Source organism: Myotis daubentonii, chromosome 5 (genome assembly GCF_963259705.1).
Source record: "Myotis daubentonii chromosome 5, mMyoDau2.1, whole genome shotgun sequence".
NCBI classification, from domain to species: Eukaryota; Metazoa; Chordata; class Mammalia; order Chiroptera; family Vespertilionidae; genus Myotis; species Myotis daubentonii.
The window spans coordinates 109,784,029-109,809,100 of record NC_081844.1 but is presented as its reverse complement, the minus strand read 5'-3'; the positions used below and the strand labels follow the sequence as shown (position 1 = coordinate 109,809,100).

The 25,072-nt window shown below is 57.9% G+C and overlaps 1 protein-coding gene across 1 annotated transcript in view; it reads left to right on the top strand.

Annotated features, from left to right (window-relative positions):
- The window catches only part of SDK1 (sidekick cell adhesion molecule 1), a 544,320-nt gene that overhangs the window by 352,676 nt on the left and 166,572 nt on the right, over positions 1-25,072 (top strand). The window contains exon 5 of the mRNA XM_059699383.1: positions 12,292-12,425. Within this exon, the coding sequence (XP_059555366.1) occupies positions 12,292-12,425 (134 nt within the window). The remainder of the gene's footprint in view (positions 1-12,291; positions 12,426-25,072) is intronic.

Sequence of the window (25,072 nt, the reverse complement as noted above, 5' to 3'; positions counted from 1 at the left end):
CTTCCCTTTTTTCTCTCCTCGCCCAGCCCGTTAACAGCCTGAGGTGTTTCTTTTCTTACGTATTTGTACAGTCATGTGGTCCCATGTAGACATGTGCACGCGCATACACACACACACACACACACACACAGATGCAGAGACGCACACACACACACAGGTGGTTTTTATTGCCGTTGTTTTTTAATTGGATCACATTTTACATGCCTTTCTATAGCTTGTTCTTCATACTCAACAATACCTACAAAAAATCGCTGGGCTCCCCTGGACAGCTCCAGTTCATTCTTTCACCCGCTTGTGTCCTATCCCAGGATGTGTCTACCATAATTTATCAAGTCTTCTCTTTCCCACTGGAAGGTCTCATTGGACTTTGGCGTGGCTGTGGGAAGGCCCTGCATGTGGTTTCCTGAGTGGCTGGCCAGGGTGTCTGGTGGGACTCTCTGTTCCGCCCTGTTGGCATGCGGCTCTTCCTCTACTTCATATTAATCATTTATATATGCCAGCGCCTGCCTTGGGGCTCCCTGTCCTGTATAAATGTCAGCGTTTCATTGTTTTTGTTCAGTTTCATTCGAAGGCACGTTTTATTTGGAATAACTTAGTTATGAAAGAGCCATGAGAGTGCTCATCTCCCTTCGCCCGGTCCCCACTAACGGTAACGTTCACATGACTAGCGCGTCCATCAGATCTAGGAAGTCAGCATTGCTGTGGGCTGTTAACTAAACCTGAGTTTCTTGTCCGAACGCCTTTTTTCTGCCCCAGAATCTGGCCCGAGGCCCCACATGGCCTTTAGTGGTCACGTCTGCGGCATTTCCCGGTCTGTCCGTGGCCTCCGTGGCCTTTCGCTCCTGACGGGCACCCGCCAGTGGTTCTGTAAAGCGCCCGCAGTAGTCTTGTCGGAGGTTTTCTCATGAGGAGGCTGAGGTTGCAGATTTGGGGGAAGAACCCCGGAGCGGTAAGCTTCCCTCGCAGACAGGGGCCCTGGTCACAGAAAGCTCTGCCCTCCTCTTCCCTGGCCTGGCCTTCCCTCAGTCCCAGCCCCGCCCTCACGCAGGGGAGGGTGAGCGCCACCCACGGGTCCCGTGATTACAGCCCCACAAGCTCCTGGAACCGTGCGGAGCGGTACTTGAGGTCACGCACATGCGTGTTTTCTCCTGCACCGGCGACCGTGCCTGCAGCCACGACTCCTGTGGACTTCCGAGGGTGATCTTTCTGTTTCGCTCGTGGCTTCTACGTGTATTCATTTGAATTCTTCTGTAAGAAAACTAATCTTTTCTCCCTCCGTTATCTATTATTCGGTAATTATTTATAATGGAATGGACTTAGCCCCACTTGATAACTATTAGGATGAGTCCTTCATTTTTATTCGCTTGTTTAAAAACAATTTTAGGGGGTTTATTACTTTTTTATTCTTCTTACAAACTTGAAAAATGTTTCCATTCTCAGGAAGTGTAATTGGAATGCTCTTCAGCATTTTGTTAAATGTTGCAACTAAATCTCGCAGGAAATGCTATCTTCACGGCCCAGGAAGTCTCTCCTCCCGCTTCCCCAGTCACTCCTGCGAGACCCCCCCCCCCGCCCCCGCCCCCAGCCTCTCTGCGGAAGGCACCGGAACTCCTTAGACCTTTTTCTGAGCTTGCAGATGGGGCCGAGAGCTTTCACCCCCCCCCCCCCAACCCGAGCGCCTGTTCTTCCAAAGGGCGGCGCTGGGAGGATCTGCGTTGGGATCCGCTTTGGAACGTGCTCAGCCCCGGCAGCGTGGTGCCTGGGCCGTGAGTGTCTGTACTTTTCCTTCTTTCTGGGGGAGTCTTGGTTTCTGGCCTCTATGAGGTGGGACAAATCTCTCTCCCAAAACTATGTAACCGTTTCGGGCCTTCACGGGTCTGCAGTAAATGCGGTGTTCTTGGTTAGAGACGGCGGGCCCGGGGCCAGCACCCCGGGGGCCCCAGACCTGTAGGTGAGAGGCCTCCGTGCGCGCGCGTCCTGTGCTCTGTTCTCGGGAACTGTGTTAGGCAGCTTCCGGCCTGCGAGTCTGATCTCAATGGGAGCGTAGCGATTCCGTTTTCTTGTTGTTTTTTTACAAAGTCTCTCCTGTTTACTCTGAGCCAGCGTGGTGTCTGCCGTGCCGTGCCTGCACCTTCATCCCTGTATCTCAGGTGGACGTTCCTGGCTGCGTTGATGGGCTCTTCACGCACGAGCCGGCATCCTTTCTGTCTTCACGCACAGCGCTGCCGACTCTGAGCTCACACACCAGGTGACTCGGAGCCGCAGTGCGCCGAGGTCCCATCGGTACCTCTCCCGCATACACGCCTCACCCCGCATCGAAGCAGCAGGTCCCCTGCACCCTCTGAGGTCCTCCCGACCGGCAGCGCCTGCTGGGAGCCAGGTGGACCAGCAGGCCGGCGGGGTGTGCTCTCGGGTCAGCGGACCTGCCCCACAATTCTTGGCTCTGGCTGAGCTAACTCCCTTTAGGATTTTGTAAATATATTTTTATTGATGTCAGAGAGGAAGGGAGAGGGAAAGAGAGACAGAAACATCAATGAGGCGAGAGAAACATCGATCGGCCACCTCCTGCAGGCCCCACACTGGGGATCGAGCCCACAACCAGGGCAGGTGCCCTGACCGGGAATCGAACCGTGACCTCCTGGTTCATGGGTCGATGCTCAACCCCTGAGCCCTGCTGGCCAGGCTGAGCTAACTCCCTTAAGCTTTCTTATCGACCCATCTGTTCCTCTTACCCTAATGAAATATTCCAAACCCAGATATTTGCACAATGAAATGTGGGTTTTAGCAAATGCCTTTTATTTTACTGCTAGAGGCCCAGTGCACAGATGTGTGCGCCCGTGGGGTCCCTCGGCTTGGCTTGAAAACAACCCTCAAGTGGTCCTGGATTGCGAGAGGGCACAGGCCAGGCCGAGGGACCCCACCGGTGCACAATCGGGACCGGGGAGGGACCGCGGAGGGACCGCGGGAGGGCTCCAGGGGCTGTCCGCCCCGTCTCACCCAGTCCCGATCAGCCAGACCCCAGCAGCAAGCTAACCCACTGGTCAGAGTGCCTGCACCCTGGTGGTCAGTGCGCATCATATCTACCGGTCGAACGGTCGCTTAGGCTTTTATATATATAGATAGATGGTCCCTGCCATGTGATGGTTTATTTACGATGTTTTTCGACTTCCTGATGGTGTGAACGTGATTCACATCGGGTAGGAGCCCTACTCGAACTTAGAGTTTTGACCTTTTCCTGGGCTGTGACACGCGATGCAGGACAGTGTCAGTGACCCACGGCCCCCGGCAGCCCCGTGGCCCCAAGGGTCAGCAGCCCACACTCCACAGCACAGTGGTAAAGGCATTTCAACCCGCCACATTTCCCTTGCTGTGGGTATGTGGGGAGGTCTCCCCATCGCAAGCTGAGCAACGTCCGTGGGGTGCCCCAAAGCTCAGGCAAACCAGCCGTGGCCCCAGGAGACGGACGTGATGATAAAATAAGACACGTTGCTTTTCAGTTATGAGGTTATTGTATAATTAGCTACTTCATATTACAGGCCTTTGTTTAATAGCCGAGAGTAATCTTTTATCACCGTAACCTTTTTTCCCTTTGTGGTGGCTTTAATGAAAACTTTTCTAATATGTCTCTACTTTTCTTTTGGAGCATAGTGCATATAATTTATTCTCTTTCAATATCACTCCAAGGTTATAATTAAAAGCATGGATTCCTCTTCCATGACCCTTAGAGTCTGCTGAATTGTTGAATCTTTTTTTTTTTGAAGCGCACTGACTGACCTCAGCCGTTCATTTTGAGTTCTAATAGCTCCTTCCACATAATTTATTTATTTCCATTGTAGTGTGTCAGTGTCTGTCAGCGCCCCCGTCTCTTTCATCCCCGCCTCAGCCCTGAGGTCTGGTCACCCAGCCCCACCAAAGTGGAGAGGGGGCTGGGAGCCATCCCTGCAGGCCCCCTCCCTCCCTTTCCCTTCTCCCCCCGCGCCCCCCCGCCCCCCCCCCCCCTGAGCAAGGCCTGGCCTGGACGGTCCCGGGGGCTGGCTGCTCCCAGCTTGTCTTCACTCACCCCCCTGGCCGTGCCTGCTCTCGCCTCCTGGGCTCCCTGGACGTCCGAGATCCGCCCCATCTCCAGATGCCCAACTCCATCACCTCTGCCAGGTCCCTCCGCCACGTGAGCAGCATGTTTACCTACAGGCTCCAGGGCGAGGCTGTGGCCGTCATCGGGGGCCACTATGCTGCCGGCCTGAAGGTTCACACGCTGACCCCGTGGCTAAGAGCTGGGCCTCAAGGACCCCAGGCATTCACCTTGTGTGGCCTCCCTACCCAGAAGGTGCGGCTTCTCAGGCACCGCCCAGTCTCTCCTTGGGCGTGGCTCTGGCAGTGGGTGGGCGTGGCTCTGGCAGTGGGTGGGCGTGGCTCTGGCAGTGGGTGTGATTCTGTTCAGCGCAACCGCCTGGCTCTGGCTCCTTGTGGTCCTTTGGGCCTGGGTTGCTGGTACCCCTGCCCGAGGCAGCCCTAGGAGGCCCGTGATCAGGCGGAGAGGACTCAGGACCAGGACGGGCACGTGGCCACCGAGCGGGGCCCTGGCCAGTGTGGTTCAGTGGATAGAACGTCGGCCTGCAGACTGAAGGGTCCCAGGTTCAGTTCCACTCCAGGGCACGTAACTCTGTTGGCAGGCTCCTCCCCAGCCTGGGCCCTGGTTGGGGCACATGCAGGAGGCAACCAATTGGTGTGTTTCTCTCACGTCGATATTTTCCTCTGTCTTTCCCTCTCTCTTCCACCCTCCATAAAAATCAATGGAAAAATATCCTCGGGTGAGGATTAACCAAAATAAAAATTGGGGAAACGATAGTCCTTGGCCATGGCAGCGCTGAGTGTCGGGCTGAATTGTGTTTTGTTTTTATTATACACAACTAAACTTACGTCAGACTCGTCGCTGCTCTCAAGGACCTCAGAGACGGGGGGGGGACCCCCGCGTCCCCACCCGTGCGTGGCCTCCACGGGCCCGTCTGTCTTGTAGTCCCTTCCTGTCCTTGCGCAGCAGTTTCTAGCCTGAGCGGTTTCACACTCCGGGTAGTTCCACTCTTCCAGGACACAAAGACCTAACGAAACACATGTACCCCACACGTTTTTTAAAGTCCTGTTTCCTTTTCTTTAAAAAAAATGGTTTTAGCAGGAAAAAAGCTTGGCTTGCTGCTTGTTCGCCCAAACCGGGGCTCAGTTTCACTGCGTCCGGTGGCAGGTGACCGTCCGCTCCTGCCCGGCTCTGGGGCAGCCCATTAACCGCGCAGAGAGCCCCTGGACACGTGTAAATAGACTCAGACGCTTTTAAAACCAGCTGGAGGCCGTAGGAAGCCCCGCTCTCCGTAAACGTATTTCCTCCGGGCCAATCCCCGGAGAGCTGAATCCTGGACGAGGCATAGCGAGCTGCCGCAGGGGTTCATTTCATTTCCGCGCCTCCTGGCAGAGCTTTCCTGGAGGGAGAGGGTTGGTTCCACGCAGGACGCGTGGCCGAGCTGAGAGGAGGCGGGGTTTCCCGCAGCGAGGCCTCGGGGCGGGTTTGCGTCTGTGTGTGAGGTGGGTGCGCCTGTCATGTCCCGGCCTCTGCTCCGTCATTGCGCTCCGCTCCTGAGGGCGGCCTTGTCTCAGGCAGCGGCGGCAGCAACATCCACTCACGACTTCCGTCCGACAGCTCGGTGGCCTGGCGGTGTTTGTCCGCGTGGAAATCTATGCACCAAACTCCAGAGAGGACTTGACGTTTAGCCCCCAGAAGAGGACAGTGACGCCATCCCCGGTGAGGAGCCAGGCTCGGGTTCAGCGGACACCTCCTCTCGCCGTGCCCTGATGCGCCCCCACAAAGGCCCTTTACCGCCCGGCCGGCGTGGCTCCATGGCTGAGCATCGGCCTATGAAGCAGGGGGTCACGGTTGATTCCCGGTCAGGGCACAGGCCCGGGTTGTGGGCTTGGACCCCAGTGTGGGGCGTGCAGGAGGCAGCGATCAATGATTCTCTCATCATTGATGTTTCCCTCTCTCTCCCTCTCCCTCCCATTTTAAGAAGGACCTTTTGGTGGCAGTGCTGTCGCCCTGGCTCACGGGGAGGACACCAGAGCTGGCCTGAGGGAGGGAGGGAGGGAAGCTGCTCTGGTTCCACCCGGACCCCCAGCTGGCACTTGTCCGGACCCACATGGACGCCATGATGACTTGTTCACAGGGGTTAGCTCTGAGGGGAAATGGAAGCCAGGCAGTCACTTCCTGCCGCCCGTGCTCAGCGCGGCCCACAGCGGAGGTGTGAGACGAACACGCTCTGCCTCGGCCCCGGGAGCTGGACAGACAGGTGGAGGCACGCGGCGCCTGCGCCCCATCCATCAGCTCAGCTCAGCATCCTTCCTGCTGGTCGGGGACTTTGAGAACTTGGCTCCCCGACTCTCCCTCGCGGCTCTGACGCCGTCCCCGCACCCAGCGCCCTCGCTCAGCCCGGTGCTTCCTCGGGCGCCGGGAACTGGCATTCGGACTCGCTGCCCGGCTCCTCAGGAGCAGCTCCCCCTGCAATGGCGCCCGCGGGGGCGCACGTTTCCGGGCCGTCTGCCTGGAACCCGCTGTGAACTGAGAGGCCTGCGATCCGATGAGGCGGAAACCCCAGGCCTGGAACTGGCCATTCAAGCATTGATTGGAGTGGACCATGTTTTCAGTGGGTTTTCTTTCTTACGGGCTCAAAAACGAATGTTCTGCATTTTCTGCACTGGTTTTCTTAAATGTACTTGAACATCCATGGAAACTAATCAAAAGGTGCTGTAATATTTGCCGTAGGAAAACCACAGACGCAATTGTACTTTCCTATTGGACGAGCCACGTCCTTCTGTTACTGAACCTTTCACTGAATTCTCATCGTCGTCTGCACATCAGTGTGTAGGTTACCGGCTACTGTCCTAGTTTGTGTTAAACGTGTCAAAGATCGAAATACTTACTGATAACCAGAGAATGTGCCTCTTCCGAGAGCCAGGTCTGGGCAGCACGGGGGGCTCGAGGCTCACCACGGAGACCTGGGGGTGTCCCCCAAATCCTCCCTGGGGGCCCACCGCCCCTCTTAAGGGAATGTCATTCAAGCATTTCCTGTTACTTCTTGTGGTTTATAAATTCTCCAGATCTAGGCCCCAGGGGCCATGGCCGTGTGCACCTGGCCCAGGTGTGTGTCCCTCCACCCTGAGCCAGGCCTGGGACTCAGGTGGTTGATGAGTCAGCAGTGAGTACAGTTACTTGATTCTGTTTCCATGGCATCCAGGTGAACACATACCCTGACTTCCTTCCTGGTCTGAGTGCACACTGGGCTGTTTCCATCCACCGTAAACCTGGTGCTTGTGGGATTGATGTCGGTGTCATATCTCTGAAAGCAGGTGTTCTGTGTGGGCACGGGAGCTCACTGTGGATCTCCCAGCTGGGGCATGGCCCCCTCCAATGTGGCAGGGAGCTCACCGTGGATCCCCCAGCTGGATGCCCCCCACCCCCTAGGCCACATGCACAGCCCCCTTCCATGGGTCTCTTCCCTCAGTGCCCACAGTTGGAGGCCCCAGCGCCTCCTCTGAGGTCCATCTGCTCTGAAATGGAGAATCTCACTTTGCTCGCTGCTTCAGGAAAGCGTTGAGAGAATCAGGTGAGAAACCAAGAGCCCAGAGAGCGCCCCTCGGAACCAGTCCTCCTTCCCTGGGCACGCGGAGGCCCCCTGCTGTGGGGAAGCTGACAGCTGCCCCTGTGGAGCCCGCGCCTACAGGCAGCGGACGGTCCCGCGACTGGTTCCTGCCACATCCAGCCCCCCGCTCCTGAGCTGAGCGACATTCTGTCCACGCTGGACTAAGTCTTGTATTTATTTTTTCCTATCTTCTTTATCATCATCCCACGGAGTTAGAGGTTAGAGTGGTAAGACTTCATTTTGAAAATTAGAATTAAGATGGGGAAGACTAAGAAAATTTTACAGAAAACCATGCACACATTTATTTTAATAAAGTCAAAGAAAGGGAAATCTCCCCGGCTTTCGTGTTATGATTTTCTGGGAAGCCGATGTAGGTTTGAATTAGTATCGTGAAACCATGTGCTAATAAAGCCGCGTGCGCACCCCTGGGAGAGCAGGAAGCGTGGCTGCCCTCATCGCGTGGCGCGCCCTGGCGCTCATTGTGGGAATTGTTATTCTGATGACGAAGCGATACTTGTTTATTGTGGGAGAATATTTTACAGCACAGAAGTCAAAAGCAAAAACGTCTCACCTTCCCACTGAGCACTCACCACTGTTCACATGGCATGTTACACACACAGGCCGAAACACGTGTGTAATGTTGTTCCCTGTGCACAGAGGGTGCCGGCGTCTTTATTACTTTCACTCCCGGTGGACTGCCGGGAGCCGGTCCATCCTTGCTGTTTCAAGGGACCTGGCATATATAGCATATGGTTCTTAATATGTTTGCTCACCTTCTTGGTGCTGTGTTTTAACCAAGGTCACCTCTCCGAGAAAGGTTGAATCCCCAGGTAGGGATTTTCCCCTGAAGTTAGGGAGGGGATGAAACTCCTTAACTAAGTGCCAGGCGGGTAGTTAATCAATTTAACTACAAACAATCATGCTTAAGCTACATAATCTTTACTCCCTGGAATGGAGATAAGAAACGCCCTAACCTTTGTAATAGAAATTGACAGGATTAGAATCAACTGGTATAAATACAGATGCAACAAGACAACAACAGACAGAATTTAGAACACAGAACTCAGAACACAGAACCAGACAGAGAGACAGAACTTCAGACACAGAACTTAGAACACAGGGCTTGGAAGACAGGACCAAGAGAGACAGAGCCTAGGCACAGAACCTACACAGAACGTTCTCTAGAGACAGAAGGACTTTGCTGGAGAGAACATGGCAAAAGATCCTGGACTGAACCTGACTACAGAAATTGGCAAGAGAACCTGACTAGAACCTGGTGACCGAACCTGGCTAGAGATCCTAGACAGAACTTGGCTGGAGAACTGGCTACAGAACCTGGCTGGAGATCCTGACAAGAGAACCCGGCTATGATGATCACCTGAACACTGCCTCTGTGTCATTCCTTCTTCACCGACTCCGTCCACACCTTTGGGGACCCCTGGACCTGCTGGGGCTGGACCCCAGCAGTGGACGGCACTGCATATGTTGCTTTGAATCGCTCTCACTTCTAGTAACAGAAACCCTACCGTACACAAGTTCCACCCGGAAGGAAGGACGCTAGCGCATGGCACGGGAAGTCAGGGACAGGAAGGGGAGCAGGGTGGCCCACGACGCCATCAGGGGTCAAGGTCAAGGACCCAGGCACTCCCTGTTCTCACTGTCCTGCCACTGACACCATCAGCTCCCTGCCAAGGCCGCTCCCCTCGCGGACATGCCATGGTCCCCGCGGGACAGCCCGCTTCCTTGTCTGCAGGTGGAGGAGGGAGAGGAACCCTGGTCCCACCAGGGGCCGGAGGGCCTGCCCTTGGTCAGGTGAGCCTCACTCAGGTGTGGCCGCCCCAGAACCCAGGGGGCCCCGGGGACCTGCCACAGGCCACAGGCTGGCACGGGCTCCCTCTGTGAGTCCCTGGCAAGAGGCAGGAGACCACCACGATGAGCGGAGACTCGGGGCCGGTTCCCCACACTGCATTGTGGCTCTGACACGGGGAGACTCGGGAAGGCGTTGGGCATCAGCGTCAGCCTCGGGAGCCTCCTGGTCTCACTGAACCCTGAGCGGACGGAAGGGTGTGTGCGGGGTCTCTAGCTTGTTCCTCATCGCTGGCTCGCGGCTCGGCTCTCATTTGGTCCCTCCTCCTGCCTCGGTCTCAGCTCTGCCTCCCCTCGGCGTTCCCGGGGGAGGGTGGCTCCCAGCAGCCCCTGGGACAGCACCTTTCCTGGCTGGCGTCCAGCAGAAGTGGGAAGCCCTGATCCCCAAGCCTGGCTCTTCCCTGGGGTCCCGTGCCGCTGCCCCAGTGTTTTGAGCGTGGCCAGGGACCTCCACTGTCCTCGGGGGATCAAGGTCAGGACCTGGGGCTGGGGATGGCGGTGTCCTCACCACGGCCCCCGGGAAGGTGCTGCCCAGCCAGCGCAGGGCTGCGGGGAGAGGGCTCGGAGCAGGGTGCGTGGCCACCGCGCTGCCCTTAGTGTTCCTGTGGGGACGGCACGGCGATGGTCAGAGTCGGAAATTCAGCTGCCTGCGGTTAGATCTCTTCATTTTCATTTGAAAATCGGGTTTTTAAATAGGAACACTGTGTTCAGAGAGAGTAAGTTTTCTGATTAAGCTAATGTTCTCCAAAGTTTGGGCATTTTTGTTGTATGTTGTTGGCAATAGGTAAGTTTTCTTCGTGAGTTTTTACTTAAACTGGTACAGAAATGAAAAACTAAAAGAAAAAAAAGAGCTTAAAGATGTAAATGATAATAAGTGAAAATTTTAGTATTTTTATTCTTAATGTACTTTTTTATTCTTCAGTACCCTTGAAGCAATGCCATGTAATAGAGAGAAGCGATGAGCATTTTTGGAGAATAATTCTGAGAAGTAATAGGCATACTTGAAATCACGCTGGCACAAATCAGATGTTAAAGCAAAAAGTTACTGTTTTTAAATTGTACTATTTAATGGGTAACTTCATGTGTAATAAATATTCATTTTTAATTTTAGGTGCCAGTGTAACATATACTAATGCGAAATGGAATAATTTTTATGGTTCTCTAAAGGAATCTATAAAGGAGTCATAAATATTACAGTAAAACTTTAAAAAAATGTTTTTATGGGACTAAAAATTGAAAACTTCCTAATAGAGAAATTTTCTTAAATGAGAAATGAGGTAAGTTAATCATAGAGACCTCAAACTGTAATATATCCTGCAGAAACCCTGAATAAGCAGTACCTGTAAGATAATTTTATATGATGAACAAAAATCAAGGGTTTTTGAAAAAGCTTTCCAAAAGGCAGCAGGAAGGAAAAGAGGGTTTTACTAAAATTGCTCCCGAGAGGCATGTATTTATTTATTTATAATATATTTTAACTGATTTCAGAGAGGAGAGGAGAAGAGAGAGAGAGAAACATCAATGATGAGAGAGAATGATTGATCGGCTGCCTCCTGCACACCCCCTACTAGGGATTGAGCCCACAACCCGGGCACGTGCCCTGACCAAGAATCGAACTGTGACCTCCTGGTTCTATAGGTTGATGCTCAACCACTGAGCCACGCCGGCCAGGTTTTCTCTTCTTTTAATAGGTGACCTGGTGAGCGTCTGTGTGTGGTGCGGGTGGCAGAGCGCTGTGTACATGTGGGAGGGCCTAGTCCTCCCTCCCCTATTGCTCCCTTGCTGTGCCACCTTGGACAAACACCTTAACCTCTCTGAGCTTCAGTTTTCTCATTTCTAAAGAGAGAGGGTGAGTGGGTCAAATGCGTCTCGGACTCCTTTGCGCAGTTGGGATAGAGGAGAAGGCTTCTGGGTGATGGCAGACCGCTCGCCCTCTAGGGTGTGGGTACAGGTGAAGGGCAGGGGTGCTGGAGTTGTGGTTCTGGGAGAGCCGTGCCCACTGCAGCTTTCCTCTATCCACCCGTCTAGACTGGGTGCCCAGAGGCCCCGCGAGGCCTCCTGGGTGGTGGAGAATCACCGTCAGTTCACGTGCGGGGTCCAGGCCCCGGTGGTCCAGGCCCCATGTGAAGGGTTTGGTCAAACAGCCCCCACGGGAGAAAGGCCAACTTTTCCGGAATTCTTCTAGCTTGGTGTTTTTTGGGTGTTTTTTTTAAAATATATTTTTATTGATTTCAGAGAGGAAGAGAGAGGGAGATAGAGAGAGAAACATCCATGATGAGAGAGAATCATTGATGGGCTGCCTCCTGCACGCCCCCTACTGGGGATCAAGCCCACAACCCGGGCATGTGCCCTGACTGGGAATCAAACCGTGACCTCCTGGTTCATAGGTCGATGCTCAGCCCCTGAGCCATGCGGGCCGGGCTAGCTTGTTTTGTTACAAACTCCCGGAGGAACCTTTGAGTTCTAACACACCCTGGATGCGTATGTTCCAGATATTGTCTTCTTCCCAGCTGCGGGCAGGACAGATGTGCAGTGAGTGCCTGGGGCTCGGACCCTCCGCAGCAGCGGGCCAGCCGGACCGAGAGGCCTGGCCCGTGCCCCTGAAGCCAGGCTGCGATGCCCGCCTGCCCTTCCGGAGCCTTTGACCTTCAGGCACCTCGGGACGTCCGTGTGCAGCGGCCTCGTGAGTCGAGGTGTGTCACGGGTAAGCGGTCAGGGCCCTGACGCTGTCCCTTCTCTGACACAGAGCCATCACGCGGGAGAGTCAGCTGGTGATCCTGGCGGCGAGCGCCGGCGACGCGGGGGCGTACTACGTGCAGGCCGTCAACGAGAGGAGCGGCGAGAACAGGACCAGCCCGCCCGTCCACCTGAGCGTGACCCGTGAGTGCCGACCCCCGTGGTCCTTCCGGAGCGGGAAGGTGGGGTTTCGTGAGCCGCCGGCCGTGGGCCACTCGCTCTGCGGGAGGTCTCCTGCCGGTGCCGGTGGGATGGACTGACACTGACCGAGGTCCATGCTGCCTTTGGCGGGATGGACTGACACTGAGGGCACACCTCATCATCTAAACGCAAGGGCTTGTTCGTTTGGAGCGTGTGAAAGTATTTTGGCTTCCGGACCCTGCTCACGTGGACGGTCTAACAGCAAAACTCCTTTGACCTATAGGAACTGAACCGGTGAATCGTGTTGGAGACTAGACTAAGCGCAGGCTATGTTCTTTTCATTCAATAATAAAACCCTTGAGAAAATATTTACCAAATATAATCACGTTCAAATTAGCAGCATTTCTTAAGCATCATCCGCTGATCACTTTTTGTACCTGATTTAACTGAATCGGGTAGAGAATCCATGCAAATCACAGTTACGTGTTCAGCTTACTGGAGCACATGGTAGTTTGAGGAACCTTAGTTCAGATGTTTGGCCTTTGAAAGGCTCCAGAAATTCTGCTACAAGAGTGTGTTGCTGGAGGAGGGGAGTGACCACCAGCGAGAACCCTGAACCAAGGAGATAGGAGTGTGCGGGGGGAGGAGGGGGGCATTGCCAGGTGTGTGCAGCGCGAGGCTGCACGGGGTGACGTGCAGGACGGTGCTGTTGAGCACACGCAGTCAGGAAAGGGCCGTGGAGAATTGCAAACGATCCCGGTCACATCGGAGAGGAGCGGAGGCAGAGGGCCTGTCTGCGCGCACGGGTCTCGTCTTTCTCAAAAGCACCGTGAAGGCTGGCTCTCCCCGGCGGGGACTTGGAGAGGGCTGTTTCGCACGTGGAGCAGGATCCAGCGTTTGCTGCCTGTGGTCCTTGAGGGTCACGTGGCTTCCAGGGGGGTTTCCTGAGGGGACGTGGGTGGCAGACCCGGGGGCAGTGCCTGGGAACCATCTGAGCGCCTCCCGTGCCCGTGCGTCCCCGGCAGGGCTCCTGGTGGCCGTCAGCCGGCCGTCGGGGTGGACGGATCCCTCGGGGGGGACTGAGCCCGACCTCCAGGCTGTGGACTGAGCTCGGCCTTGTCGGTGCGCAAGAGCTCTGCCCGGGTCAGCGCGGGTCCCAGGCCAGGCCGTGCGCCCTGCGCTGCCGTGTAAAGGACCTGAGTCAGAACCGTAGTAGCGATGGGTGTGGTTTATCGAGGCTTTTCCAGCATTGGTCAGAAAGGGTGGAAAGTGCGTTATCACATAGGTTGTAATTACCGTAATGATTTTCAAGCTTTACCGTTATCCTGCCCAGCAAATCGGACTCGGGGCTAAATGGTCATATGCATACAGGGTAGTAATAGATCCGATTGGGGGGTTTGAGTCGGAGCCAAGGGCGTTGGCCTCGGCCCGTGAGGACGCACCGACACTCTGGTGACGCGGTGCGAACAGCGCGGAGTTCGGAGGCAGCCGCGCCTCGGCCGTCCCTACGTGCCGGCTCGATCGAGGCCGGACCCGGCAGGTTGCCATGCTAGCGTAGTGCCGTGCGGTAGATAATTGGAATATGCAAATTTTTTCAATAATTTTAGTTTCTACTCCAAGAAGTATATTGGAAGCAGCTCATGAATATTATAATTAATTCCTTTGCATTTCATTCCCTTGTATATTTTTATCTTTTCACGGGCACCAGGTAAAATGTGTAGAAAGAGACATAAAAGGAGGTTGAAGGTATGGACGAACTTATTTCACATCTTAGGAGAAAGCCTACATTTCGGTCCCTCGTGTAGTCTCTGCTCTTTTGCCGGCTGGGCAGCCTGTGAGGAGTGGGGAGTGCGGACACAGCCTTGTTTTCCTTCTTAGGAGAGCTTCCTCTGGGCACACTGGATTCAGCTCAAAGGGAAGTGGCACCGATTATGCATTGCTCACTGGAGTTCTGTTTTGAAAACCTCTGAAGTTCAGAAGTCTCGATAAGTTTGCAGAAAACCCCAAACCATGTGTGTGTCTTGCTCCCTTCCAGGCTCGCGCAAGGCAAGGGCTCTGCCAGCGTGGCTGCGGGCCGGCCCTGGCCACCAGGGTCCCCGGGGCCGGAGACGGGGGGGGGGGGGGGGGGGGGGGGGGGGTGGTTGCCGCGAGCGCCGTCTCCTCCGGCTGCTCACGCTGGTCCAGGCGCAGGGTGTGCTGCAGACTCAGGGCGACAGAAAAGAACCACCGAACAAGATCGATGACTTTAAAACTAGCCAGCCAGCATTTCTGAAGAACCCAAAGACATCACAGCCAGTTCTCACTTAACAAAGATAAATTTGGCCTCGGCACCCGGACATTAAAGTAGGGAACCTTGCTGTGGTGACTACGATCGGGCTGTAAAGTACTGGCGATGACATTTCTGGGGGATTGTCTGTAATGAATTTAAACGCGGCCTGCCGTGGCCCCTTCTCGTTTCCTGTCACAGTGACACACCGTCCCCTACAGGGACGGCCCATGTGGACGTGGAGCAGCTCCCACGGCCCTGCGTGGTATCGGGCACCTCGTGAGTGATGGGCTGTCCCCCGGCTACGGGAGGAAACCCTGCACGAGGCCAAGCACCTGTGAACGGGACAGTTCACAGCCTCACCCCTGCTCAGCTGCTAAGTATTCTGGCTACACTTGAAGCTGGTGGGAAGGAAGCAAAAGAAAAAGAGGATTTAGATTAAAATAAATAAAGTTTTCATTGATTGATTGATTGATTGATTGATTGATTTCATAGAGAAAGGAAGAGGGGGACAGAGATAAGAATATCACTGATGAAAGAGAATCATTGATCGGCTGCCTCCTGCACGCCGCCTCCTGGGGATTGAGCCCCCAACCCAGGCATGTGCCCTGACCGGGAATGGAACCGTGACCTGCCGGTTCATGGGTTGATGCTCAACCACCGAGCCACGCCAGCCGGGCAAGTTTTTAAACACGTGACTATTAGACATGAGATGCTGACTATTTAAAACCCGCCAGCCAGAATTTCTGAAGAATCCAAAGATATTCCAGCCAGTTGTCATTGAGAGGACCGCCCGCTGCTCTGTGGGTGTGGCATGGACCGCCCTGCCCTGAGCTTCCCCTCTGTGCGCTGAGAAGATGAGGCCGGCAGGGTCTGCGCGGGAAGCAGGCGCCTTGGGGACATGCCCTTCTCCTGCCCCCGGGAAAGCTGTGTTCGCTTTGAAGTGTCCCGTGCCTGTGCCGGGAGCCCCGGTATTAGGGACACCGAGGGAGGGACTGTGCCTGTGCCGGGAGCCCCGGTGTTAGGGACACCGAGGGGAGGGACTGTGCCTGTGCCGGGAGCCCCGGTGTTGGGGACACAGAGAGGAGGGACTGGGAACGTCGCAGGAATTTTTCGTGCTGGCTCCCCGCTCAGATGCACCAGGAGGAGGAGGACACTGGGCCGGACTCGGCTGCGCGGGCGCTTCCGTGCTGAGGGGGCGCCCAGGGAGCTCCGTTCACCCCCCCCACCCCCGTCCTCGGCTCCGCTGGGACGGCTTCTCGCGGAGACCTGGTGGGTCGGGTCATCCCAGCTGGATGCAGAGTGAGCGAGCTTCCTCCCGAGAAAGGTCGAGGGCAGAGCGAGGCGCCCGGGAGAGCCCTGCGCACGGTTCATCGGCTATTGTTCAAAGGCCGCGTCCCCAGGCGCTCGCGGGCTCGGACCCCATATCCCAAATGTCCCGGGAATGAGCGTCTCTCCCAGGACGACGCTGATTGAAACGGAAACGCCGCCTCTCGCCTCCTGTTATCTCCCTTCATTTAATGTCTCCTCTTCAAACAGCCCCGCGACGCGCTCTCATTCCCACCGGGCCCCTCCTTCCGGAGACACTTGGCAGCGCTGTCCTCCGTGACGCTCCTGTGCCGCAGCCTGCGGGTGCGCGGAGTGGAAGTGGATCCGGAGGGCGATGTCGGGCGAGTCTGAGCACCTGTGCGCCCGTGGAAGTCTTGCTCACCCTGTGCCTCTCGTTCAGGGAGGGGCCTCGGCCTCACCACTGCGCCCGCGTGGCGGGTTCCCAGAGCCGGCGCCCGCTTTGGGAATATCACTGAAGACCCGTCTGGGGACGGCGTCTGTATCACCAGCAACGGGTGGAGAATCCAGCTCTGGCTTCGTGGGCTGTGTGGGCCTCGCCTCCCAAGACGGGCGGAAACGTAACAGGAAGTGTAGCTGCCGTGGGGCAACCAGTTTAACCACCCAGCTGACCGGCTGCGGGGCCCTCTGGCCCGGCCCCCCGGGCGGGTTCCGGGCAGAACTGAGCCTCGCGCATCAGCCCACCCTCCGCGCTCGGTTCTGTGCACCCTGCAGCGTGTGGTCCCCGCGCCACGAGGAGGCGACATCCCAGCATCTCACCCATCTCGCGCTCAGGGCTGTTTATCCCCCTTTGTTCAGTTCCCGGCTCAGGGCACAGGGTACGTTAGGGAGTGGAAACCGGTGTTTCACTCGGGCTGCTAAGGAGGTTTCGTTCGGGGCTCATCCTAAGGCCCTGTTCACAGAGGCTCGTGTGTCCCGGTCACACGGCTGAGATGAGCACAGGCCGGGGCCGCGGCTGCCGACCGCCTGCGTCTGCGGTGCCCCCGGGCGTGCGCCGTAGCCAGCCACCTGCTCCGCTCAGCGCTGAGGGCACAGGTGCACGCACGCACCTTCCAGGCAGAGGGCGCCCGGCCCGTGGGGAGCTCTGAGAGCAAAGACGCACGAAGGCGCCCTGTGCCCCCACCCCGCTCTGAAAGGAGAGCTTGGAGGGCGGCCGTGTGCACCGGTGCTGGCGTGGCCACCTCCTGACCCCCGATCTCCATAGCAACGGCGAAGATTAGAGTTCTTCTTGGGGCTTTCGTTCAAAACCTAAGTGAAAATGCCCCTCTAGCGACTCGTTCCTCAAAGCCGAGAGCAGAGGCCTTAGCACGTTAACATTGGAGAAGACCACAGGCCTGGGAGGCGGGATTGGGGGTTCAAGCCCAGGCTGGTGGGACCCCTGGCCCTGGTTTCTCCTGTGAAAAGGGAGCAGCGTCTGTCCTGCAGCCGGTCAGCGTGTGTCCGCGTGAGGGGAGCCAAGGGAGTGGCCTGGGGGGAGTGCGTCACCGCCCCCCCCCCTTTGGACAGAGGCTCTGGGATCCCCCACACCCGGACCTCAGACCTCAGACCTCAGCTGTTGAACAGGGAGCGCTTCTGCCTGATGCCAGGGCCCGGCCGGGTGGACAGTGCTGTCCGTGCAGAGGCGCGAGCCGGCTCCCACCCTGTGCAGGGGGAGGGGCGGTGGGAGGAGACCCGCCCCTGAGCGCAGGCTGCGTGTGGCGCCGTGGAGACGGGCGTCCGCACTCAGTGCGGCGTGTGACCACCAGTCGTGTGTTGTCGTCGCTAACGATTCGACACGTGCAGGCCATTCCGTGGGAGGCCGTCAGCCCAGCGGGTTCACCAGACTGACCTGCAGTCACCTCCCCGCCTCCCAGGCGCTGCCATTGACCTGCCGCAGGCTGTGAACAGTGAGCAGCCACGCCCGGGGCCCGGGCAGCCGTGGGGAGGTCAGTCCCGAACGTGTCCGTTACGCGAAAGGCCACCAGCTCCTCTGAGGCCTCGGCCGGATCCAGAGCGAGGCGCCCTCTCCCCCATTTTGTCGGGAGCAGGTGGGGCCGGGATGTGGGATGGGATCCATGTCAGAAAGAGCGGGAGCCCCATGGCGCTTCCGAGGGCCGCTCCTGCACGTCCTGGCCAGCGGCCCCGCGCCCTCTCTGCCGTGGGTGCTGTCATCTGGGCGGTGACTCCGCCGGCACCTCACACCCGCGTCCGCTTCGGGACACCCTCCTGGCGGAGTCAGCTGCGACCCTGAGCCCCGTGCGGCTCTGAATCAGCAGCACAGGTCATCGCGGGCGTGAGGAGCCGCTGCCGCGGTCACTGCTTGCCTCTTGCCGGGCAGCTGCCGCAGCTTTCCCAGGCAGGTCCCAAAGAGCCTGCTCTTCCGGGCTTACAGTAGCCTGGGGCTGGGGCTGGGACTCTGGGCCCGTGGCTGTCGCCTGCGTGACCGTGTGTGGAGTCTGAGGGCCGTCCTGGGAGCAGGACACACAGCACCCCAGGCGTGCAGGAACGCGGGAAGCTCTGTGTTCTTGTTGTTGATCCTCACCCGAGGATATTTTCCCATTGAGTTTTAGAGAGAGTGGAGGGAGGGGAGAGACACAGAGAGAGAGAAACCTCTATGTGAGAGAGACACCTCGACTGGTTGCCTCCTGCATGCACCCCGACCAGGGCCAGGGATGGAGCCTGCAACCAGGATATGTGCCCTTGACCAGAATTGAGCCCAGGACCCTTCAGTCCGTGGGCAGACGCTCTATCCACTGAGCCACACCGGCCAGGGCTCGAGGGCACTCTGGCAGGAACAACAGTGTCCCAGGGTCCCCCTGTGGGCGTTGGAGTAGGAGCTGGAACTGGGGGAGAGCGAGGCGGTGCCGGCGACCCATCGCGCTGGCCCACGGGCGCCTGTCACGTGTGTGCTGGTTTGGCCGGTAATGGATTTGCTGCGGGTGGTCCATCGGATAAAGCCCCCCGCTGGGCGGCGCCTTCACCGACACTGAGCGCTGCTCACACCCATCGTCCTCCAGCGACAGTTCTGTGGGTTGGACAGTGCTGAGCCCAAAGGTCTGCCTCGTGGGGGAGGTTTCCGCCTCGCGCTCCGGCGCTCCGCCCCCCGCCCCCCGCAGGCTTCCCTTAGGCCCTGACTAGCCAGGGGCTCACCGGGGAGACCACAGCGGAGGCCGCCCTGCGCGCCGGGCCGCTCAGCACTGAAGCGCTTCCTCCGTCCTGAGCACCTGCAAGAGAGCGCCTCCGGAATTAAAACGGTCTCAAAAAATCGGGCAGAACGTCACCGTCGGAAGACGTATCCGCTGCACGGGCAGGGTCTGAGCCTTCGTGTCTCCTTCACTTTAGTCGCAGCACTAAGAAGTGACAGCAGGCGTGTTCTCGATGGCCATGGGGCGCGGCTCTAGTTTCCTACCCCCTGTGCCTGCATGCAGGTCAGCGGCCGTGTTCCCCCCTACCCTGCACCGAGGGGCCGGTACCGGCCACTGTCCCGCCGGTTCTGCTCGCATTGGCTGGTGCCCTGCCGTGTTGGCCGCAGACGACTTTGACTATCGCCCCAGCCTGGGAGAACGCTGAGTCAACTGCCCGCCCCTGCCGTCTGCCCCCCACACACCCCTGTGCACACACCCCCGCACGCAGTCTGTCCGGAAACAGTGGGGTTTCCTGTGGCCTTAGAGTCTGTCTGTCTCACTTTTCCCCGCGGTGACCAGTGATCTCATTAAGCGATGCACTTCCGAGGAAAGTTTACTTTTATGTTGAACATTTGCAGCAACGTATGTTGGTTTGATTATTAACTATAATAATAATAATGTAGACCCAACCCAGAATTTTTTTTTAACATTTAGAGTTTTAGGATCATAGGGACTTGAAAAAAATTTAATGAAATATCTGTCCTTCCTTGTAGAGAGAAGTAGTAACAGTGATGAAAGGCTTTCGAGGATAATATATGTTGCAGTAAATAAAATTCTGCACACGGGTTGAAGGAGGAAAAGGAATAAAGTGAAATATCCAGGTATTCAAAAGGAGATTTTTTATGGGAATGACAGTGGGTAGCAAATGGTACCTAAGTCCCTTTGGATACATTTAAAAGAGCGATCTAAAGTTTTATTTAAAATACACTAGAAATTAAAAGTAAATATTGAAACGCAGGCTTGAAATATATGAGGGATATATAGTTTTCAGAATTGTTTTATGGGTGACCAGAGACAAAAATACATAAAGACCATGTGCATGAAAGTGGTGGTGAGGGTGTACGCTGAGGACGGAAATGCAGCAGGACAGGGAGGGAGGCCGGGGGGAGACCAGACCCCTCACCCGCCTGCCGGGCGCTGGGACAGGGCATAGGGAGGTTGGGGGGAGGCGAGACCCCTCACCCGCCTGCCGGGTGAGGGGACGGGGCACAGGGAGGCCGGGCCCACCAAGGGCAAATCCCGCACAGTTTGAAAACGTGCTGGGCCAGCATACGTCACAAGAATCTTAGGAGAAGTGGCAGAGTAGAATAAAGTGAGTGTGGGACGCTGTTTCTTTACCGGACGCCATGAAAGTCACCCGCCGCCGCAGCACGTGTCAAAGGCACCAGGTGACTGTGACGTGCAGACGCGGCTCAGTGTAGAGGGTGGTCCCGGCTCCTGCGACGCGTCACCGCGGGAGCGCGTCAGGGCGCCGCTCAGGGCTCCTCTCAGCCTCGGCAGGTGGTTCTCAGTCCAGGGCAGGGAGGGAAGCGGGTCTCGGGCTCCCGGGTGACTGGCTCTCGGTGGGACCACAGCGACAGCGTCACCTGGACCGGCCACAGACTCTGGGCGTGGGGACCGGGGATCCGCTGCAGTGACTCCCTGGGTGGCGGGTGCTCATCACACTGACAGGGAGGGTGCTCCACCGAGACTCCGAGGGGCTGGCCAGCCCTGGGCTCCTGGGCCCCTGGGCTCCATGGCTCCTGGGCTCCCGGGCTCCATGGCTCCTGGGCTCCCGGGCTCCATGGCTCCTGGGCCCCTGGGCTCCCGGGCCCCTGGGCTCCCGGGCCCCTGGTTTCCCGGGCTCCCGGGCTCCCGGGCCCCTGGGCTCCCGGGCTCCCGGGCTCCCGGGCCCCTGGGCTCCTGGGCCCCTGGGCTCCTGGGCTCCCGGGCCCCTGGGCTCCCGGGCTCCCGGGCTCCTGGGCTCCTGGGCTCCTGGGCTCCTGGGCTCCCGGGCTCCCGGGCCCCTGGGCTCCCAGGCTCCTGGGCTCCCGGGCCCCTGGGCTCCTGGGCTCCAAGGACCCGCGAGGGGTTGAACACCTGCCGCCAGGTGCGCGGGAGCTGCCGCCGAAACTTCCCTCACAGCCTCCTGCCTCCAGGCCCGGGCACCCCTTCTGCGTGGCCCTCGTGCCCACCCGGGTTCCGCGGGCCTGCGGGCAACGCCTCACTTCCTCCCGGGCGGTCCAGAGGCTGTCGGTTTGGGGGAGGGGTCAGGTCAAGAGAGCGTGTCCATAGACCCAGGGGCGCCCTTCCCAGCGGCTCCATCTTGGGGCCAGCAGACCTGGTGGTGCCCGCGGACCTGGCAGAGGAGACCAGGTCGGTGCCGCCCGTGGGAGGTCGGGGCCCTGCAGCCAGACCGGGCCCTCTGCGCGGGAGCGGCCATCGCTGGAGAAGGACACGTCTCGCTCTCCCGGGTTCCAGGGCCCGCGTCGGCCCTGAGCTCCGAGTGCCCCGGCCCCAGGCCCTCCCGCGTGACTGTCCAGGCCCCGAGGATGGTCGGGTGGCGACGGCACACGGAGGCCACGCCAGACAGACAGACAGGAGTCAGTCACATGACAGGTAGTGGCCGCCGCGCACCCACCTCAGGGCCACAGCCTCGGGGCGGGGGCAGGGTCTGTCGCGGCAGCTGGCAGGCGTGGAGCCGGCAGCCTGTCCTCCACTTTGTCGCAGGGCTCTGCCCCGCTCCTGTCGCCCTGTGTTCCGACCACGTGAGCGCCCCGCTCCGACCGTCTCCTCTGACCGCAGACGGGACATGATTTATTAACTTTGTCTCTAGCTGTTTTCAAAAAAGAGCTTTTATTGTGGAGAAGAAATGGTTGAAACCCTATCACCTGCAAAATAGGCCTGGGCTCTTTCTTCTCCGAATTAACTAAAGTCAATCTGTTTTCAGTGGGCGATCTCCCCTCATTAGTTTTAATTCACTGTTCGGCGCGACTGGTTTTTTATTCTTGGTGCTTTTGATGAAAATTAATTAGTTTCTTTTCGCGCTGAGCCCGTGTTATCGCTGGCACTCAGACGTTGCTCCACAAAGGCCTCCTCAGGGCTGGCGCGCCCCCAGCCTGGCGCCTCGTAGAGACCCCACCCGCCCGGCATGAAGCCCGCGGGGAGCTGGCCTCAGTCTCCCCTCTGTGAAGTGAGGGGCTTGAACCAGGTCTTATGAGCCCAACAAAACTAAACAGACTCACAGAGAATAGAGACATGAAGGACGTAGACAAGGTTCACATGCACATTGTGCTGATGAAACATTTTCTTAGCCCGGTAGCGAGCGCCAATCAAATTCTAACTAAAGGCCGAGGCAAAGGGGCCGGCTCACAGGGATGGGGGGAGGGGGAGGGGGAGTGGACTCAGCCCCCAGGTCCACCCCAGACTCATGCCTGAGACCCAGGGCACCCTAGGATGTGCTAGCCTGGAGGGACCCTGGGGTCTGCCGGCCTGGAGGGGCCCTGGGGTCTGCCGGCCTGGAGAGCCCTGGGGTCTGCCGGCCTGGAGGGGCCTGGGGTCTGCCGGCCTGGAGGGCCCTGGGGTCTGCCGGCCTGGAGGGGCCTGGGGTCTGCCGGCCTGGAGGGCCCTGGGGTCTGCCGGCCTGGAGGGGCCTGGGGTCTGCCGGCCTGGAGGGCCCTGGGGTCTGCCGGCCTGGAGGGGCCTGGGGTCTGCCGGCCTGGAGGGCCCTGGGGTCTGCCGGCCTGGAGGAGCCTGGGGTCTGCCGGCCTGGAGAGGCCTGGGGTCTGCCGGCCTGGAGGGGCCTGGGGTCTGCCGGCCTGGAGGAGCCTGGGGTCTGCCAGCCTGGGGAGGCCTGGGGTCTGCCGGCCTGGAGGAGCCTGGGGTCTGCCGGCCTGGAGAGGCCTCGGGTCTGCCAGCCTGGAGAGGCCCTGGGGTCTGCCGGCCTGGAGGGGCCCGGGGCCTGCCAGCCTGGCTCCCAGAACACTCACGCTGGCGTCACACCTTCGTTGATCTTCCCCCCAGGTTTTCGCTTCCTGCAGTTTAATCCCTTTTGCAGCAGAGAATTTACTAAAGGAAACCCACTTCCTTAAGTTATCATGTCAGCCATGAAGAATGTAGCGAGAGGAACACACTTTTGACTTTGTTAGAACCCGTTGGCTCAACCGACAGCAGCCGCCCGGCCAGGCCCGCAGACCTGCATGCTGCCACGGCCCCGATCTGCTGATTAAACAAGAGGCTCCCTTTGATGAAATGTACGATCCCGTATGGAAATCCATCCCAGCGGAACCTGCTGCGCTGATCCGCTCCTCACTCAGCAGAGAAGTTCATGTTGAGAAAAGCGCTCTTCGCCAGCACCGCCTGGGCCGGAGCCTTTGGCAGAGCGTCTGGGCGCAGGGGCGCAGGGAGCGCCACCGGGCTCGCGGCCTGGCCCTGGCGTGGAGACGCGGGCCACTCTCCGTGCAGCGCCAGAGAGGGCTGCCCCGGAGCTGGTGGGCCGGAGCGATTCCCAGAAAGCGCTCAGGACGGGCACAGCGAGGACGGGGCAGGTGAGCCTGCACGGGCGGGAGGTGCCGGGAGGGCGCGCACACGTGCAGAGGCGGCGCCGTCCTCGTGGGCACCGCGTCTCCGGTCTCTGGCTCGCGGCCTGGAGCCTCCAGGTCGGCACATGGGCCTCTGAGCGCTGCTCCCCGTCCCACACGCCGGGGTCCCGATGTCCCGGGGTCCTCGCTCCCAACACCTATGCCGCTAGGTCTCACTTCTTCCAGGCTGTGTCGCCCTCAGACTAGACATCAGACGACCATGGAAATCAGCCCCCCAGGTCTGCAAGGCCCCAGGCCAGGGGTGGGCAAACTTTTTGACTCGAGGGCCACAATGGGTTCTTAAACTGGACCGGAGGGCCGGAACAAAAGCATGGATGGAGTGTGTGTGTGAACTAATATAAATTCAAAGTAAACATCATTACATAAAAGGGCACGGTCTTTTTTTTTTTTTTTTTTTTTTTTTTTTTTTTTTAGTTTTATTCATTTCAAGCGGACCGTAGTTTGCCCACGGCTGCCCCAGGCTCTGTCTGTTCTGTGGTGATTTTATCTAAATTCACTGGGGCCTGTGACGTGCAGGCCGAATCCTAGGCAGGCAGAGACCGAGTCTGTGGTAGAGTGGACTTGAACCTGGCAACCTGGTGTGTGCGGCCACCACCAGCCTTGTGCCCCTGCAGGCCCCCCCCCCTCCGCAAGGCCCCTCCCCACCCCACAGGCGCCCCCCTCCGCAAGGCCCCTGCCCGCCCCGCAGGCTGCGCCGCCTCCCCTGGCCAGGCCTCCTGCGAGGCATCACTCCTCCTCCTGCTGGAAACGCTTCTGAGAGGCTGCCACCTCCCGCACATAGAAACAGAGTGAGACCCCCTCCGTGTGAACGGTGTGCAGGTCAGTTACTGTAAATATTGACATTTAGAATAAAACGTTGCACATTCATTTGAAAGGGCCACCGGGGTGTCTACATACCCGAGGGGTTTGACCTCATCATGTGGTTAAAAGTACATGGAAATCATGTCCTGGACAGCTGGGGTGCAGGACCCCAACACACACAGGACTGTATATCCTCAGTTTTCACTAATCACCCTGACATACTTTGCTGCAGCATCCTACATGTAGCCATCCATGCATATGCACATATGTGTGCACACACGTGCACACACATGCACATTTATAAATGGCATTTGAAATGTGTTATTTCCAGTAAACATAAACTCTGTTAAGAAAATAATTCTATCTTATTGCCGTGACGACTTTCAGGACACGGTCGATCGGCCTACCATAAGGATGTTACACGTTTCATAAACAATTGTTACACATGTGAACGCTTCATTGGAGACGCATCCCTGAGTGAGACAGTTTGGG